The 17,400-nt window shown below is 39.5% G+C and overlaps 1 protein-coding gene across 12 annotated transcripts in view; it reads right to left on the bottom strand.

Annotated features, from left to right (window-relative positions):
• The window catches only part of MEIS2 (Meis homeobox 2), a 216,471-nt gene that overhangs the window by 149,027 nt on the left and 50,044 nt on the right, over window positions 1-17,400 (bottom strand). For all 12 annotated transcript variants that reach the window (XM_033190633.1, XM_033190641.1, XM_033190638.1 and 9 more), the window contains exon 8: window positions 944-1,089. In XM_033190633.1, coding sequence (XP_033046524.1) covers window positions 944-1,089 — 146 coding nt within the window. The remainder of the gene's footprint in view (window positions 1-943; window positions 1,090-17,400) is intronic.

The following is a 17,400-nucleotide window of genomic DNA, read 5'->3' as shown; positions in this document are numbered from 1 at the left end:
AGTTGGATAATCAAAGAAGACCTTCAGCTTTCAATGTGCTACTCTATGTTTAAGTATTAGCCTAAATCAATGGCCTGAAAACAATATTATAGCAAGAAGCATCCTCTGAAATTTTTACTGGTTTCCCAGAATTTCCAAATGAACAGTAAAATATAAGCATGCCTAGTTTCTCTGTAAAAATATATTGTATTTTTTGGGCCATGAGAGTCTTAGAGTCAACAGTATGTATCCACACATACAAGGATTGCAAACAAGAAGATAAAGATAAATTGTTACTTTTAAAATGTTGCACATAGTAAAACCGTTTCCAGAAGTGAATATGGTTAGCTTTTAAGATAATGGACTTGAGCAGCTAAAAAAGAACCTTTAATGTCCACCTTGCAAACAAAGGCATTATAGCACCTATAACCCTTCTGAATTTGTCATATAAATACATGATATTTATACTGATTCAGTATAAATAAATCAGTAAACTGATTCAGCAATTAAAGCTGCACCTGATACATGCATGTGGCAAGGTGCTTTTTTTTTTTCTTTTGCCTCCTAGAGGAGACGGCTTTCGTTAACAGTGTAATCAGCAATGTTTATGGATTTGTGAGCTTCTTACAGCCATTTCCCTTGGTTGCTGTTGCATTATCTGAAGTTGCTCTCACACTTTTAGCATAAATAACAAATTTACTTATATATGCTGTTTAGGGTCTTAGATCATTTTAAATAAAGTCCATTCCCGGCTTCTTAAAAACCTGCTACTTTCTAGAGGGTGTTCTTTGGATGGTAATAGTTGATTAAAAAAAAAAACAAAAAACTTAACTACTCTGTTAGTCATCAGATTTCAAGAATAAGAAAATAGGCACCTTAGTTTTAAAAAAAATCTGTGTGAGACCGTATAACTTGCTAGCAAAACAAGAAACACTATTTTTTTTTCTCTTTCATCTTGACTTACTGTGAGATGCTGGAAGAGCCATGCTCTCATGATATTTGTTGCTACTTTGGGGAAAATGCCTCTTTTCTTCTGGCGTTTTTTGTCCTTATCCGGATCATCATCGTCACCTGTACCAGGTGAAGCTACACTGTTGTCTAAACCATCCCCTAGTAGAAAGAAATAAAAATACATTAGAGAAAACATCGCAAGGGTGCCAACCACAAGTGCAGCTAATGATGAGCTCAGCTAAGCTTGTTGAAAGAAATCCATTAAGCGGGTATATTCTCTTTCATTAAAGTATAATTGGAGACACAAATATGTAAAAGACAAAATTAAACCAGGCCTCTTCAAATGTTAATTTTGTGTGTCTCACACTTGCCCATATCATTAATTCAATTATAATTGTGCACTTGACACAGTGCAGTAGCTCTTTGTCAATTATGGAATCCAATGTGGGAAAACGCCATCAGAAAACCCATTCAGTGGAAACGCATCCCCATGCCCAGAGTGAACACATACTGTAGGGTAATCAAGTTAAATGTTCTGTAGTCTATATATTCTAGGCTGCCTGCATAGGTGACAGTAACTGTGTCACCGTTCATTGCACATAACGCACTGCCTGCTCTGCCCCTCCTAGAGCTGTCACCTCCTAAGCACGCACATTCACGCACTTCTCATATGACCCTGCACTCGGCATTTGCATGACATGAAAACTTTTAGCTCTCTGCACCACTGATCATTATCATGAAAAAAAAAAGATACACATCAAGGTAGGGTGCTCACTTAATCAGAAGTTTCTATCAACATCTTTCTCTTCTGTGCTTTTCTCTGGCATTAATTGTGCATTAGCAAAAATCATTTACTTTTAACAGTCATAGTTATTTTTTCTTGCCCTCCGGCAAAAATGCCTTGAAAGCCTGCCTGGAGGGCATCTAAATTATGTATCTGAAAAACTCTTCTGGCAAGGCATTGCAGGACCCCTACTTTCTTAAAATTCATACGAGCACGTCTTCCTGTTTTTGGGAAGGCATCAATCAAGAGCAGCAATGTATGCCATATCCCTACATTAATATTTGAACTAATAACTTTAAAAAAAGGAAAGAAACAAGATCCGACTTATGGCATAATCAAATGCAAAATAAATGAAGAATACGGGGACAGCACTGGGGCTTTATAGACGGCTGTGTTTTCCTTGCACATCATTAGCCTGAAGCCACACGAAAGAGGAAAACAGAGAAGTGGAGAGTTTATGCTCCCTGCTGGTGTTTAAGAAGCCAGGGTCCTGGAAGGACATCTGGGAATTGCACTGAGATGGGGGTTTTTGTAATTTAAGAATAGACATTCATTAGCAGTAAATGCCATAAATCCCATGCTAAGTAAAAACCTTGTCCAAGAAAGCCTAAAACAATAAACTCTGTGCTCAATGTAGCCTGAGCTGGATGCTCTGTAGCTTTCTGAGGAATACTAGAGATCCACCAGCTCATTCCCAGACGTGCTCCCTCCTCTCGGACTGTGCTGCAGCACAGCCATCCTGCGCACTGGGCCACTTGCTTTCTAACTTCTGGGTCTGCTCCGTGGGCTTCCCTGTACCTGTTCTTTTCCTTTCTTGCCAAAAAACCCTCAACCTTCTTTGACCAGAGAAGCAGAAAAGCCACAGCAAAGAGCTGGCAGATTAATTTTATTGACATTTCCATTTTCACTGCAATGCGATCCCCTCCATCACATGGAAGAGATGACCCTCACTATTTACAGACTGACAGGCCACTTCATTACAACCACCCTGCCCCAAGGCAAAGCAGCTCCCTTCCATCTGCCCAAACACTAGAGCATGACCCCGAAGTTGCTGTTCTCTTTTTCTTTGCCTTCTGTTATGACAAAAAAAAAAAGGGGGGGGACCCCATATAGTCAAAGAACGAATCAGTAGACAGCGAAACAAAAGGCGTTTGACTCTTCCAATACTGGATATACAGAGTCTAGTTTTCATCTGCCATCCTCCCTGCACACCCATGTACACCAGGGTGTCGCCTGGACAAGGAGACACACACACATACAAGCACACCCAAGCTCACGCAGGGACACGTGCACACGCTTTCCACCATGCCAAGGAACTGCTGCAAGGCAAATTCTCACCCACACTAATGGCTTCTGACTGCTCCTTGGCAACCCTAGCATTTTAACCTGGGTGGATGTGCTCTCCAAAATACAGACACTGGCGCGATCTCATCAGCTGTTCATGTGACACAGATGGAGAGTGGCTATTAGGAGCCAGGCAGTGGGCCTTGGGGATCTGAGGTGCTGTTCTGTAGCCTGAGGCGATTTTGAAAAGCAGTACCCGGAGATGAGGAAAAAAAATCCACACTGCAAGTGCAAGTTTGAAGTCAGTCAGTCTGTCTGTCTACCTACCATGGATAAAGATATCTTTGTCTGTTAATATGAAATCTATGTAGGCTATCTGAATGTACATTTCAGATAATGTATGTATGGAATAGCTCTTCCTTCAATGTCTTCCAAATATAAAAACACACTCTGTAAACAATGCCTGTGTGTATATCTTTCTTTCTAAGCACATATGGTTTCTGTGTATATGTTTAAGCTGAAATTGTCAGGATTTTGTTAAAATCTCATTTAGCTTTTTTTGATAGATTTTTGAATGCACTTATTTTAAAAGGTTAATGGCTTAATTGAAGGAAGTTCAACGAAAAAAGTCATTTGCCTTTTTAACCCAATCAATGACCTTAAAAATGAGAGACAGCATTTCCATGGTGCATTTTTTCTTTCTTAAAAGCAAAGAGGGCTGGTAACACCTTCAAACTATATGATTCACTATATTTAGCTCAAAAAAAATATATAGCTAGATCGAGCATCCTTTGATGACTGACTTAAACTGGAGAAGACAGGAGCATCACATAAATTTTAATATAAAGCAACTCGTTGTATATAAATGTAAAATATTTGAATTTAGATCCAGTGTAACAAATAATTATGAACAATAATGTGTCTAGTTTTGTATTAATGACTAGATACTAGACACAAAATTTTAAACTAATATATGTTTATACCTCTATAAAAAGAGGAATTTTCCTCTCCCAAACACAACAATAAACACAGGTGTTTTTTCCTCCAATGGACTGTGGACCAACTCCAGCACAGAGAACTAACAACAGCATAAAGAAAATTTTTGAAAGACAACTGTGTGAACTGCAACCTAAAATAAAACGTTGCAGCTGATGCTAGAGTTAGTAACTCAACATGGATATTGGTGTTTTTTTCTTTTAAGGCTGTGTGTGTGTGTGTGTGTGCGTGTGTGTGTGGTTGTGTGTATAAGATAGTTGACAATCCTTGGCACATGTGCCAAATGAGTTTATATGCTGGAAAAAGGTATGTATACCAGCACAAATACACGTGCCAAATGAGGTAAGGAGATAGCATCTGAAGTTAGGATTCAAAATTGTGGAATCCTTGAGGGCAGGAACTGTTTATAGCTTATCTTTTGATTATGAGAAGATACCTCCATGCCTGACTCAGAGCAGATAACCAGTGATTGTCGGTTGGGTGAGTAAATGACTGAGCTTATCCATGAGCTTCTGCAAGTGCCCTCCCCACTTTTTACCAACCCCCATGGTGGGGCAACTGTACACATTGTATATCTAAAGGGTGAAGGTCTTGTTCCTTTGGAACAGCTGAGTGAGTTACCTGTGTGCACAGAGTAACTTCTAAACACGCCAGGAACAGAGCTTCTTTGAAGAGCTCAGTACCCACAGGGCTTTTCTGCAGAGCTAAACCAAAGGCCATTCCACCAGCACTGACGCCTCTGATGATGAAGAGCTATTTAAAGAAATACTGGGCATGCTCCTTTTGAAAAGTTGCTAATCCCTTGACCAAGGGCATAGTCTAAGTTTTGGGTAAATAAATGTGCATTAGTGAAACATACTGTGTGTGACCATGGAAAGGGAGACTCAAGGCCTGTGGACAGATAAATCTGAAGTGGATTAAATGATCAGAGGAGATTGTTAAAAACACAGGTCCCCAGGCCTCATCCCAGACCTACTGATTCAAAACGTGCTAGGGCTGGAAAAAGGAATTTGTAATTTCGACAATTCCTCGTGTTTGCTTAGGCAATCAGCATAGCACTGGTGCTTTAACTGGCTTTGGGAAGCCACTGACTAGATTGTCTAAATAGAAATGAGATGCAGCCTCAGGAACAGGTAGGTAGTTAAAATTCTACTTTACTCCCATGAATGAGGTTAGCGGTCATGGTGAGTAACTGCAATCTGGCCTGGGTCTTATTCACTGTGGGAAAGCCATGGTGTTCTAAATCCCCATCCTAGTCTTCTGGTAGTAAGGGTTAAACAGAGAGAAAGAAGCTATAGAACACTGGCTCTTTGCATTGGCACTAGCTGAAAAATTGTGAGAAATGCAAATTCTCAGTCTTAGCTGAGACCCACTGAATCTGAAACTCTAGGAGCGGGGCCCTGTTCATAATCCCTGCAGGGGGGTCTGATGCCCACTCGAGCTTGAGGACCACTGCCATAAAGCACAGAGAGCATCCCCTTGGTTTGCTGTCCTCCTTTGTTGTTGTCTGAAGCCCTGAATCTAATCCCTGGGTCCTCCTCCTGTCTTAAGACTCTGAAGCATTTTGAGAGCATCTCTAGCTGGATTTACACCTATGCTCTCAAGGAAGTCACACATGCTTTCCTTAGCTGGGCAGATTATGCTCAGAGCAGGACACTGCTCTGGTAGGTAGCTCCAGCACACACCTACTTAAAAGAGCAATAATGAGAGTGTCTAACTGCAGGAAGCTAAATCCTGGGATACCATCGGCATCTGGGTGTAGGCAAGTACCCATATGCATAGCTGTGTATCCATTGAATCAAGGAAGGACGTCGGCACACTATGAGAGGATCCTCAGGTGACTGATACTAAATTCTATCAAGACTGGGTGCGGTGGCTCACACCTGTAATCCCAACAATTTGGGAGGCTGAGGTAGGTGGATTACCTGAGCCCAGGAGTTCGAGACCAGTCTGGGCAATGTAAGTGAAACCTCGTCTCTACCAAAAATACAAAAATCAGTCAAATGTGGTGGTGCACACCTGCAATCTCAGGTCTTCACCCGGGATTATGAAAAGATTTTTTTAGAAAGATAAAAAAAAGAAAAGAAAATTCTCATTCATAAAATTCATGGTCATAAAAACTACCTAGGCTGGGCGCGGTGGCTCACGCCTATAATCCCAGCACTTTGGAAGGCCGAGGTGGGCGGATGACAAGTTCAGGAGATGGAGACTACCCTGGCGACACGGTGAAACCTCGTCTCTACTAAAAATACAAAAAAAAATTAGCCGGGCATGGTGGCGGGCGCCTGTAGTCTCAGCTTCTCTGGAGGCTCAGGCGGAAGAATGGTGCGAACCCAGGAGGCGACGGAGCTTGCAGTGAGCCGAGATCGCGCCACTGCACTCCAGCCTGGGAGACAGAGTGAGACTCCGTCTCAAAAAAAAAAAAAAAAAAAAACTACCTAGGCAGGCTTGGCATAGTGGCTCATGCAGGCAATCCCAGCACTTTGGGAGGCCTGTTTGGGAGGATTGCTAGAGCTCGGGAATTTGAGACCAACCTGGGCAACATAGTGAGACCCTCTCTCTACAAAAAATGAGCCAGGCATGGTGGTGAACACCGCAGCTTGGGGTGGGAGGACAGCTTGATCCCAAGAGTTCGAGGCTGCAGTGGGCAGTGATTGCACCACTGTATTCTCGCCTGGGCAGCGGAGTGAGACCCTATCTCAAAAAGAAAGGAAAAAAAAAATCAACCATCCAGGAAAAAAGATGCCACTTTATTGTTTGGCATATTACTTTATTCCATTTAACCAACAATCTATCTATATGTTGAATATCAAGCACATGATTTGGAATGAAAAAATGATAAAAGCAATGATGATGTGCTATGATGAGTCTGATACCGCAGAGATGTGGCCTTCTTTCTCCTCGTCCTATCAGAAAAACAGTGCAACAACCAAGACAGTCCTAGTCTATCTTCCTCTACTTACCCCATCCCCACCAAAAGTGACATTTACCACTGAGGAAACTGAAGCCAGGAGATTAAATCCTTGCCCAACATGCCATAGCTACACATGCTCAAGGACAAACTGGAGTCCAGGCATGGCAACTTCAAGTCAGTGCTACCGCCACTGGTATTCTCACATTAACATTGTCAATTATCTTTTACTTTTCAAAGCATTACCTTGTCTGAACACAGTTACCAATGGCAGATCCAAACAATGTATGATTCTATAGGAAAAGGTCTAAGCACAGAGAACAGATTAGTTCTGGGGCCCTGGGGTTGGGACTGAGGTAGACCTGGTCCAAGTTGGCTTCAAATAGAAATGTGCAAACTCTTCTCCAGAAGTCAGCCCGTTCCTGCAAGAGCTTTAATTATATTCAGTACAGCAAGAGTTCTTGAGACTCAGAAGTTTCATAACTGGTTTAACACAGTCCAAGTGAAGACTCTGACATGGGTAGCACTAGACTGACCCTCAGAACCCAGAGATGCTACCAATATTTGAAGCCTACTGTCCATGAAGTAGGATCTCATGGACTTTGATGTCATCACTGTACAGTACAGTTAAACATTTCGTAGAACTGGGATTACAATGGTATATTCACATCCTTTAAAGTCACTTTTTAAAAGATAGAACAATGTTTCTGTGACATTTGGCCCACTGTCAAACACCCAAAACTGACTTCTCAGCCTTGTCTCTTCAGAGAAATAAAACTGGGTTAACAGTACTTGTACTTCTTTTAGGGAACTTGAGGTACATTATTTAATTGTCACATTTCTCCCTAGTTCTAGACCAGGTTTAATAGTTAAATATGTTCATACAAAATATATATTAAGTAAATAAAGAATGATAGCTCATCTGGAGGAACAAGACCTTTTTTCTGCTCTTTTTGTAGCAACAGAAATTTACCATATTCACTCACATTTTAATTTTGCACAATGTAAGTTCGCTAATTTTATACATACACAAATATAGGTAGGCAGATATCAATATTGATATCCTGCAGACAACCCATTTCCAGGAAGTAGGTATATTTATGAATATAAAGATATTTATATGTGTTATATGCTATTTTAAACCTAAATTTATATAAATTAAATTGTCACTGTTTAAAATGCTTCATCGATTTGTGCACAATTATTGAAATATATTTGTAGATGAACTTAATGTTTTTGCCTATAGTCAGAGACATATATACATATACATATGCAAATTTCTATAGTTTGTAGGAGTTTTCAGTACCAGTTCTCTCTCTAGAACACCATCCCCTCTTTTTTTGTTTTTTTTTTGAGATAGAGTCTCGCGCTGTTGCCAGGCTGGAGTGCAATGATGCAATCTCGGCTCACTGCAACCTCCACCTCCATGGTTCAAGCGATTCTCCTGCTTCAGCCTCCCGAGTAGCTAAGACTACAGGCGCCCACCACCACACCCTGTTAATTTTTGTAGTTTTAGTAGAGACGGGGTTTCACCATGCTGGCCAGGATGGTCACCATCTCTTGACCTCGTGATCTGCACACCTCGGTCTCCCAAAGTGTTGGGATTACAGGCATGAGACACCGCACCTGGCCCGTCTCTTCTTCCTCCACACTGTTGTCACTTTCATTATGATCATTACCACAAGTAACTTACATTGAGCACTTGTAATGTTCCAGTCCTTATTTAATCTTCACAACAAACGAATAAAATAACTACTATCATCTCCATTGTACAGATAAGAAAACTGAGACTCAAAGAGATTAGATAACTTGTCAAAGGCCACACAGAAAGTGGCAGAGTAGCACTTGTCCTCCAAAGCCCATGCTCACCTCCTCTATTCCTTTCCTCAAGCTGCTGGGAGAAGAAGATGTGAAGGGTGAAGCTAAATTCTGGATTTGCCCTCACTGCTAAGGAAATAAACGCCAAGAGAGAGGCCCTGAATGTTCACATTTATGTCCCAGACAGACACTGGATGACAGTACACTTAAAATTAAATATGAACCAAGAAACAAGCATCTCATAATTTTTGCACAGATGAGTGTATCCAGTATGAGCCTACCCTTTATCTACAGGCTTATGATTATTTCCTGTGGATCTAAAGCTCAAGTTAAATATGATTTTGAAGCAGAAACATCTGCTGAATTTTAAAGACTTTTCTGAACCAAGGGATCTTTCAAGATTCCATCCCTTTAATCCTTCCTATTGGCCTTGAATGCCCTTTCTCTTCATTTTTCCTTCCTCCTTTCCCATTCTTCTTTACTAGCAAACTCCTATTCAACCTTTAAAAGTCAGAGAAAAAGGAATCTGCTTCATAAAGCTTTCCCCAGCTCCCATGAACAGAGCTAGTGTACTATGCTCCCTACTCCTTCAGCAGTTTGCTCTTACCTCTGTTATTTACTTTTCTGCTTGCACTTTATCTGTTTACTAGTTTGTCCGTCTGTGAGCTTTTACTAGTTTGTCTGTCTGTGAGCTTTTGCATTTCTGATGCCCAAGCCCTGAGAAAGAGTAAACACTCAAATGTTAGTGAAATGTACAGATTGATAGCAAGAGCCTCTAGATCTATTAATTAGAACCTGAGGAGAACAAACTTGCTTTGAAGAAAGTACTCAGGAAAGAGATTCCCTGGCTTCTAGTAGTCACCAAGCCTTAGGTTCCCTCCCTCCACTCTCCCTGCCCTATGGGCACTAGGTTATATCTCACCCAGTGTTTCACTCTGTGCATATATGCAGAGATGATGTGAGACACATGTCATATACTGCTTATAAAAATGGTGCTCCATCTCAACTCTGCCCTATTCCAACATGGAAGAGAGAGTGCTAGGAGAGAGGGGACTGCCCACTACCCAGCTTGTTTGGGTTATTCAGAAACGTTACAGTTAAAAATGAAGAATAATGTAATAATGGAACTGCAACACAGTATTTTCATAGACTAATTTTCCGTCATCACTTCTTTACGCCTTTTTCCTCTTAAATATAGTACTTTGAAAACAGGATTACACCATACTAAGAGCCAAAAGGTATTTTCTTTCAGTGGTTGTCAGGGACTACCTTCCAGGGGTTTAATTTAGGGCATCCCACTGAGAAACCTGCATCAGGATTTCAAATGAGATTTAAAAAAAAAAAAAAGAAGAAGAAGCTTTTGCGTAATTCTGCTTTAGAATACAGCCTTGCAAAACTTGCTTTCCAAAAACCATCAGCAAAGTAAATTTTTTTCTACATGCAATTTACCTTTTTTCCACATCAGATCAGTTGGGGGGAGGGGGCTGTAGACCCAGAAACACGGGGAGGATGAGGGGCCAGCAGTGAGACCTGCTAATTACTGATCTCTTTTACTCTCCTGCTGTGCTTAACTGTCTGGACATGTTAAAGTGAAATTTTTCTGTGATTTTTCAAGTGACTAGTTCATGGCCCACTAGCATGGAGGGAAGCAGAAGAGATGAAATGCTTTCGTTTACATGCAACATTTACTAACTGTGTGGGTTTTCTGACATTAAAGAGAGGACAGTGACCCAGGCCACCTTTTTCACACTCAAAAGAGTACTGAAAAAACAAGTCTTCATCGGCTTACCTCAGGCTTCCCTGGTCCTGAACACCCTCCCCCCGGGGTATGAGCAGAAAGGGAAAAAAAGAGGGGATTTTATGCTCCTTTCTCTTCAACTTTTCAGGCGGTATAAGCAGCATTTAGCAAATTCAGCCCCAAATGGCTCCAAATGCTCAGAGCTGCAGGGGCTCATTCTTTGTTATCCTCCCTCTATTTACACAGGATTTACGCAGGCTCTCCACTGAAGAGACCGAAAGCACTTCCATTCTCACTGGCTTGGCCAGCCCAGACAGTGGCCGCTGCAGCTCCACTCTGGCCTGTGATGGGAGATTTCTACAACCTGGAGAAGGCAACTAACTGCTCACTAACTCAGTGATCCTGAGACAACCTGGCTGGTACAGGCAGCTGCAAAGCAGACAGGCCTGCAGAGATGAGCTAACCTTCCAGAAGAGAAAGGAAAACCCAGCCAAGGCTGTGCAAATGTGCGTCCAGAGACAAATAACATGCACTTTAAAATATGCATCTATATGATATAATGGAAAGTGGTGGGTGAAAAAAAAAATTCAGACTGCAGCTTGGATGAAAACCACTTCACCCACTGGTTGGAAAAATAAAGTGTAAAAACAGACAGATGGACACATATGTAAATGTGGCTGTGTTTTAGGCTTTAGCTGGCAATGTGAGTGTCGTAGTATAGTTTTGCACGCCTGTATTTTCCATATCATGTTGAATCCTGTTAACTGTTGAACAGAAACATCCTCATACTGGTCCTTGACCAAATCAGTCCCCTCAATTTACCCGTTAGGAACCATAAAATGGCTTTGTTTATTGACTGGAACACTCTAATCCTTTATAGCAGAAGAGAATGAAAGCTTCCAACACTTTTAGCCTATTCTTCACTAAATGTGGTTATTCTCATTAAAAAAAAAAAAAAAAAAATATATATATATAAAATTCATTGTCATTTGAAATAGATATATATATATATATATATTGCTTACCAATTTTAAAATTTTTTAAGAAAGGATATCTGTTCTCCTAAGTCTCCCATTGAATTCTTTAAAGGATACTGACTGACTCTAGTAGAAAAGCATATTCCTCTGCCATTATAATTCAGCAGATTGCTTAATCTCTGTGGTGCAGGATAAAAGAATGTACTTGTTACTCAGTTACCTGATAAGCACATATAAAAGTACAGAGTATGTTCTGAAGTTATTCACAGTACATCATAATAAAGCTCTTCTGGGCACTCTAATGATTCGTTTTTAGTGATCTCTCAAATGCCCCTTTCCACAGTTAACACTCAGATTTTATTAAGGTAGAAAGCAGGGACAAATGTCCACTCAAGTCCCTGCTCTCAAATTTGACTCTACTTGCACTACACTACCTACAGCTAAAGCTTTTTTAATGTTCTGCGCACCTCCCTAGAGTGGCATTTCAGCTAACAGAGTTCACAATCTTTCAGCCCTAAACACAGAAGGCTGCTATCTTCAAGTCATTCTAGGAATGTGCCAGATACCATCATTTCCCTCCTGTGATACAAAGAACCAGAAAGAGAGAGAGACCAAGAGAAGACCAACCTGATCAAGTTACCAAGAGCCCAGAACGCCCCTCTCAGGAGGTTAATCTTTGAACTGGTAAATGTTATAATTAGGAGCCTTGAAGTTGGGCTGAGGCTGGCCATTGAAATAAAGACCCTAAAAGAGAAAGTATGAATGGATCCCATCTCTTTCACCTAATAGTTTGACACAAGAGTCATGGTTTTTATGGAAAAGTATACAAAAATGAGTTGTTATGATATATGAGTCTCATTCCCACATCTCCTACAGAAGAAAAAAGGTGGTCGGAGAAATGTGTCTTCCCAATTTCACTTAGCTATGTTTCCGTACAAATTGTGAAAATTATGCAAATAACAATTTTGGCACCTTTGCTAGAGGAAAACATTATTAAATTATGCTCTAAGTATTTTGTCTGCTTTAGTAATTACTCTCATGTAACTGTAAATATAAATAGCTGTTATTCTGTTTAAATTTTTAATCATGCAAAATATTGTCACACAAAATGTCCTTCTGTTGCAGTCTAACTGGGATTTTCTTTTTTAAAATATCCATATTTAACTGAAGTGGACTATTTTTAGCGTTGTGAAGTGTTTTAGTAAAGATAGCTGGCTAACATCTCCGAATCCACAGGTCTTTCAAGTAAAGATATGGCCTTTATATTTGCAAAAAGAATTTCCTACAAAAGGCCATTTATATAAAACACATTTTTAACATTTTAAACTAAAACTAGCATATAATTAGTCTGCTTCCAAGAATGTATTAACTACATCAAACCTATACTATATGTTTTAGTGTAGATCAATAATAGCTAAAGGATTTTCTAACTTACCGTCTCTTTCATCATACTTTAATATTAAATGAAACATTAAATGTCAGCTAAATATTTACCAATAATAAAATCTGTTGCAAGAAATAACAAAAAAGCAAAGTTCTATCTATAACAGAAATTATTTCATTCCATTTTTAAGAGTTTTTACTTCATTATCAAATTTGCTATCTAAAACAAAAATAAGACAATATATTTTTATAACATAAAATGGTTGATCAGTTTTAATTCTTAAGATGGTATTGCTCTGTGAATTTATATCAGCAGATATCATTTCAAAGAGTAGAACAACAAAAAAGATGTTTTGAATATTTCTTCCACTTTGCCAGCTATTGTAAAATGAAAACAAAAGAATATTTTAATAAAAGTGCAACTTTGAAACTGGCATTGTTAAATAGTGCAAAAAAACCCCACAATAACTCTTTATCTTAAAAGATAGCCATCTCTATAATAATAATGTTAACTAAGATAACTAGCTAGAGATATATATCAACATGCCCTTTATGAAGTTTTTAGGAAGCTAGTGATAGTTACCTATAGAAAAAATGAACAATAGTATTATGGAGTTGATAACTGGTTTTAGGTGAATACTTTTTAAACCATTAATACACCAAATTTGGAACACATTTGTTAACTATTAGAAAACTATATTTTGAACATTTTTTTCAAAGAATATTTTTATACAATAGAGTTTCCCAATCAAACTTTGAATTTTTGTTTAAGAAGCTTATAAATTAAATTGCTAGCACTTTAAAAGTAGCAATGATGCATTCAGATATTCCATTTATGATCATTGCTTTAAATAAATGTAGTGTCATTATTTGAGACCAAGTAGATATGTTTTGTAATAGAATGCAAACGAATATCTGCTACATATATGTTAATAGCCCTAGAGAAACAAATAACGTGGCTGCTTAATAAGAATAATCTAAGATAGCACAAGTTTATCATTCTCCATATAGCCTACGCAGTAAAGAACAGCAGACCCTGAGGCCCTATAAAGTACATGGAAAATGGAAATGATGGGTGTGAGGTTTCTTTGGGGGTGATGAAAATGTCCTAAAATTGGCTCTGTTGATGATTGAACAACTTTGTGAATATATTAAACCACTGAATTATAAGCTTTTAGGGATGAATTGCATAGTACGTGAATTGTATCTCAATAAAGTTGTGTTTTTGTTTTTGTTTTTGCTTTTTTGGAGACAGAGTCTCACTCTGTCTCCCAGGCCAGAAGGCAGTGACTCAATCTCGACTAATTGCAACCTCTGCCTCCTGGGTTCAAGCGAGTCTTGTGCCTCAGCCTCCCAAGTAGTTGGGACTACAGGTGTGTGCCACCATGCCTGGCTAATTTGTTATATTTTTAGTACAGATGGGGCTTCACCATGTTGGTCATGCTGGTCTTGAACTCCTGAGCTGAGGCAATTCATGCACCTTGGCCTCCCAAAGTGCTGGGATTACAGGTGTAAGCCACCTCACCTGGCCTTTTTAAAAAAAAAAAACAAAAACAGATTTTGACTTCCCACTACAAATAAGCATGCTGGAAGAAATATAAAAGCCTAGTAGTTGAACTTGAAAGTATCCATAGTCTTTTCTGAACAGCTTCAAAACAATGTGATTTCAAGGCCACTTACTAATATTGTCTTAGCACCCTGCCTGTGGACAAACATATGTACTCGAAAACATTTGAGATAGATATTATGCTGTTTATATTACAAAGATATGCTTTATAGAATGTATATTGACTTTCATGCTAAAATTAATCCTTCTCCACTCTCAATTCTATTGCATCACAGCAGAACCCTAGCCCAAATATTTGCTCTTCCAAGGCTTACATTAACACTCAGAACTCCAGAATACTTCCACAAACAGATACACACACACACACACACCCCACGACTACATTTCTACCCAATTATTGAAAGCTTCTTCAAGTCAAAAACCGTATCTCTTTTTCTCATATTCTTAGAACTTTGTATAAGTTATGGGTATAGTTTGTGCCTGGGCTTTTATTAAAGGAATGGATGGAGGGCTCTCTTATTTCTTGGAATACGCTTTTATGCCTTGTGGGTTTACATCTAAAATTTGGAAACAGAAACTATCTAGAATGTTTGTCTCTAAGAGTTGTAAATTGGCCGTAGAGTTGACATGTCATAAATTTCAAAGGCATTAACTTGGAAGATACACTCCATGGAAGAAGCAACTTTATTGAAACAGACAATAAACAATAGGGGCCCGACATTTGTTAGAGTATCCTACATACTTTTCTAAATATCTGACATTTTTCTATTTCTGTGGGCAGCTGTACTGCTTTGTTCGTACACTGGAAACTGGCTTCCCATGCGGTCCTTGTCCCTCCACCCTGCCTCTCCACTTCCTCCTCACATAGACACAGAAGCACATACTCATGGGAGGAAATGGTGATGTGATGGCAGAAGCACGAGCTGTGGAATAAAACAGATCTTGTGTTGAATTTTCATATCTAGTTCATAGTTTTTTTTTGAGATGGAGTTTTTTTTTTTTGAGATGGAGTTTCACTCTTGTTGCCCAGGCTGCAGTGCAATGGCTCGACCTCAGCTCACCGCAACCTTTGCCTCCCAGGTTCAAGTGATTCTCCTGCCTCAGCCTCCCGAGTAGCTGGGATTACAGGCATGTGCCACCATCCCCCGATAATTTTGTATTTTTAGTACAGATAGGGTTTCTCCATGTTGGTCTCGAACTCCCAACTTCGGTAGATCCACCCGCTTCGGCCTCCCAAAGTGCTGGGATTACAGGCGTGAGCCACCGCGCCTGGCCTCTTATTTGTACTTTTTAAGACTAGTCAAAGTGAAAGAGTGTGAGTGAAGAAGAAATGAAGAAACCTGTGACTGGTTTTAATCAATTAGTTGTAAACACCACTGCACTCGGACCAGCTCCACATCTATTCCTTATTGTTTGAGTATGACTTCAGTCAAGAGATTAACCCTCTGAACCTCAATTTTCTCATCTGTGAAATGGGAAAAATTACATATACCTGACAGGTTAACCATAAAAAATTAAATGAAATGAGAAATAGCTATTACTTATTGTGTCTCCACTTTGTACCCAATGCTTTATACTTATTAACAAAGTTAAGGACTTCATACACAACATCTAGCCTCATGCAGTACCTGAAATAGCAAAGGTGCATCAATAAATGTTAGTCATTTCTTTTCTTAAAACGAACCAGTCTGAATGGATAAACAAACTGTGGTATAGCCACACACTGAAATACTACTCAGCAATAGAAAAGAATAAACTACTGATACACCCAGCGTGGTACATTTTGAAATCATGCTAAATGGAGAAAGCCACACACAAAAGGTCACATACTGTATGATTTCAAATATATTAAATTCTAGAAAATGCGAACTTATACATAATGACCGAAAGCAGATCAGAGGTTACTTGAGGACATATATAGAGGGAGGGAGTGATTAAAAGGGGTATAAGGGCCGGGCGCGGTGGCTCAAGCCTGTAATCCCAGCACTTTGGGAGGCCGAGACGGGCAGATCACGAGGTCATGAGATCGAGATCATCCTGGCTAACACGGTGAAACCCCGTCTCTACTAAAAAAAAATACAAAAAACTAGCCAGGCGAGGTGGCAGGAGCCTGTAGTCCCAGCTACTCGGGAGGCTGAGGCAGGAGAATGGCGTGAACCCAGGAGGCGGAGCTTGCAGTGAGCTGAGATCCGGCCACTGCACTCCAGCCTGGGCAACAGAGCGAGACTCCGTCTCAAAAAAAAAAAAAAAGGGGGGGTATAAGGAAATTTTGGGGTAATGATGGAATGGTATAGTGTCTTGATTATGGTGCTGGTCTCATAAGTGTATACAACTGCCAAAACTTATTAAATTGTATACTTCAAATGGGTGCAATTTTTGTATGTAAATTATACCTCAATAAAGTTCATAAAAATAATAAGCAAATTATAGTTAAATCATCAAAAACCTGTTATTTGGCATAAAAACACATTTTGGTGGAAAGTATAGCATTCAATACAGAGATGCTGGAGTGGGAATTCTCCCAGTAATTGCAGCAAAGTTCTGAATGATTTGGGGCAGCTCTTGAAAGAAGCTGTGAGGAGAAGCTCAACATGATATTTATGAATGTGTTGACTGATACAATTTTCTTTAACTTCATAAAGATGTAAGGTGGGTGGTCAGAACGCACTTTGCAGATTTTACCAAAAAATATCTCCATTGTTCAAATCTCATTGTAAGATATATGGTTAACGAAGAACTATCCAAGTTGCAAAAAAATAAAATACCGATAATAACTTGAAAGGCAATAAAAGTAATTCTTAATAAATTACTTTTTAAAACTTTCAGGAAATTCAGTCTTAACCCGTTCCTACTAAGTAAAAGAAGATCTCACACCACACTGGAGATCTTAGACAATTTCAGAGGAAAACCACATCATTCATGAAAGACTGAGTACTCTCAAGATTAAGAATTAATGGAAAACATAGAAATAACATTAGCCCTTGCAGCCAGCTCCATGCCTTCAGATAAACC

Source organism: Trachypithecus francoisi, unplaced genomic scaffold (genome assembly GCF_009764315.1).
Source record: "Trachypithecus francoisi isolate TF-2019V2 unplaced genomic scaffold, Tfra_2.0 Lachesis_group3, whole genome shotgun sequence".
NCBI classification, from domain to species: Eukaryota; Metazoa; Chordata; class Mammalia; order Primates; family Cercopithecidae; genus Trachypithecus; species Trachypithecus francoisi.
The sequence above is the reverse complement of the archived record's forward strand: the minus strand, read 5'-3'. Positions and strand labels throughout refer to the sequence as shown.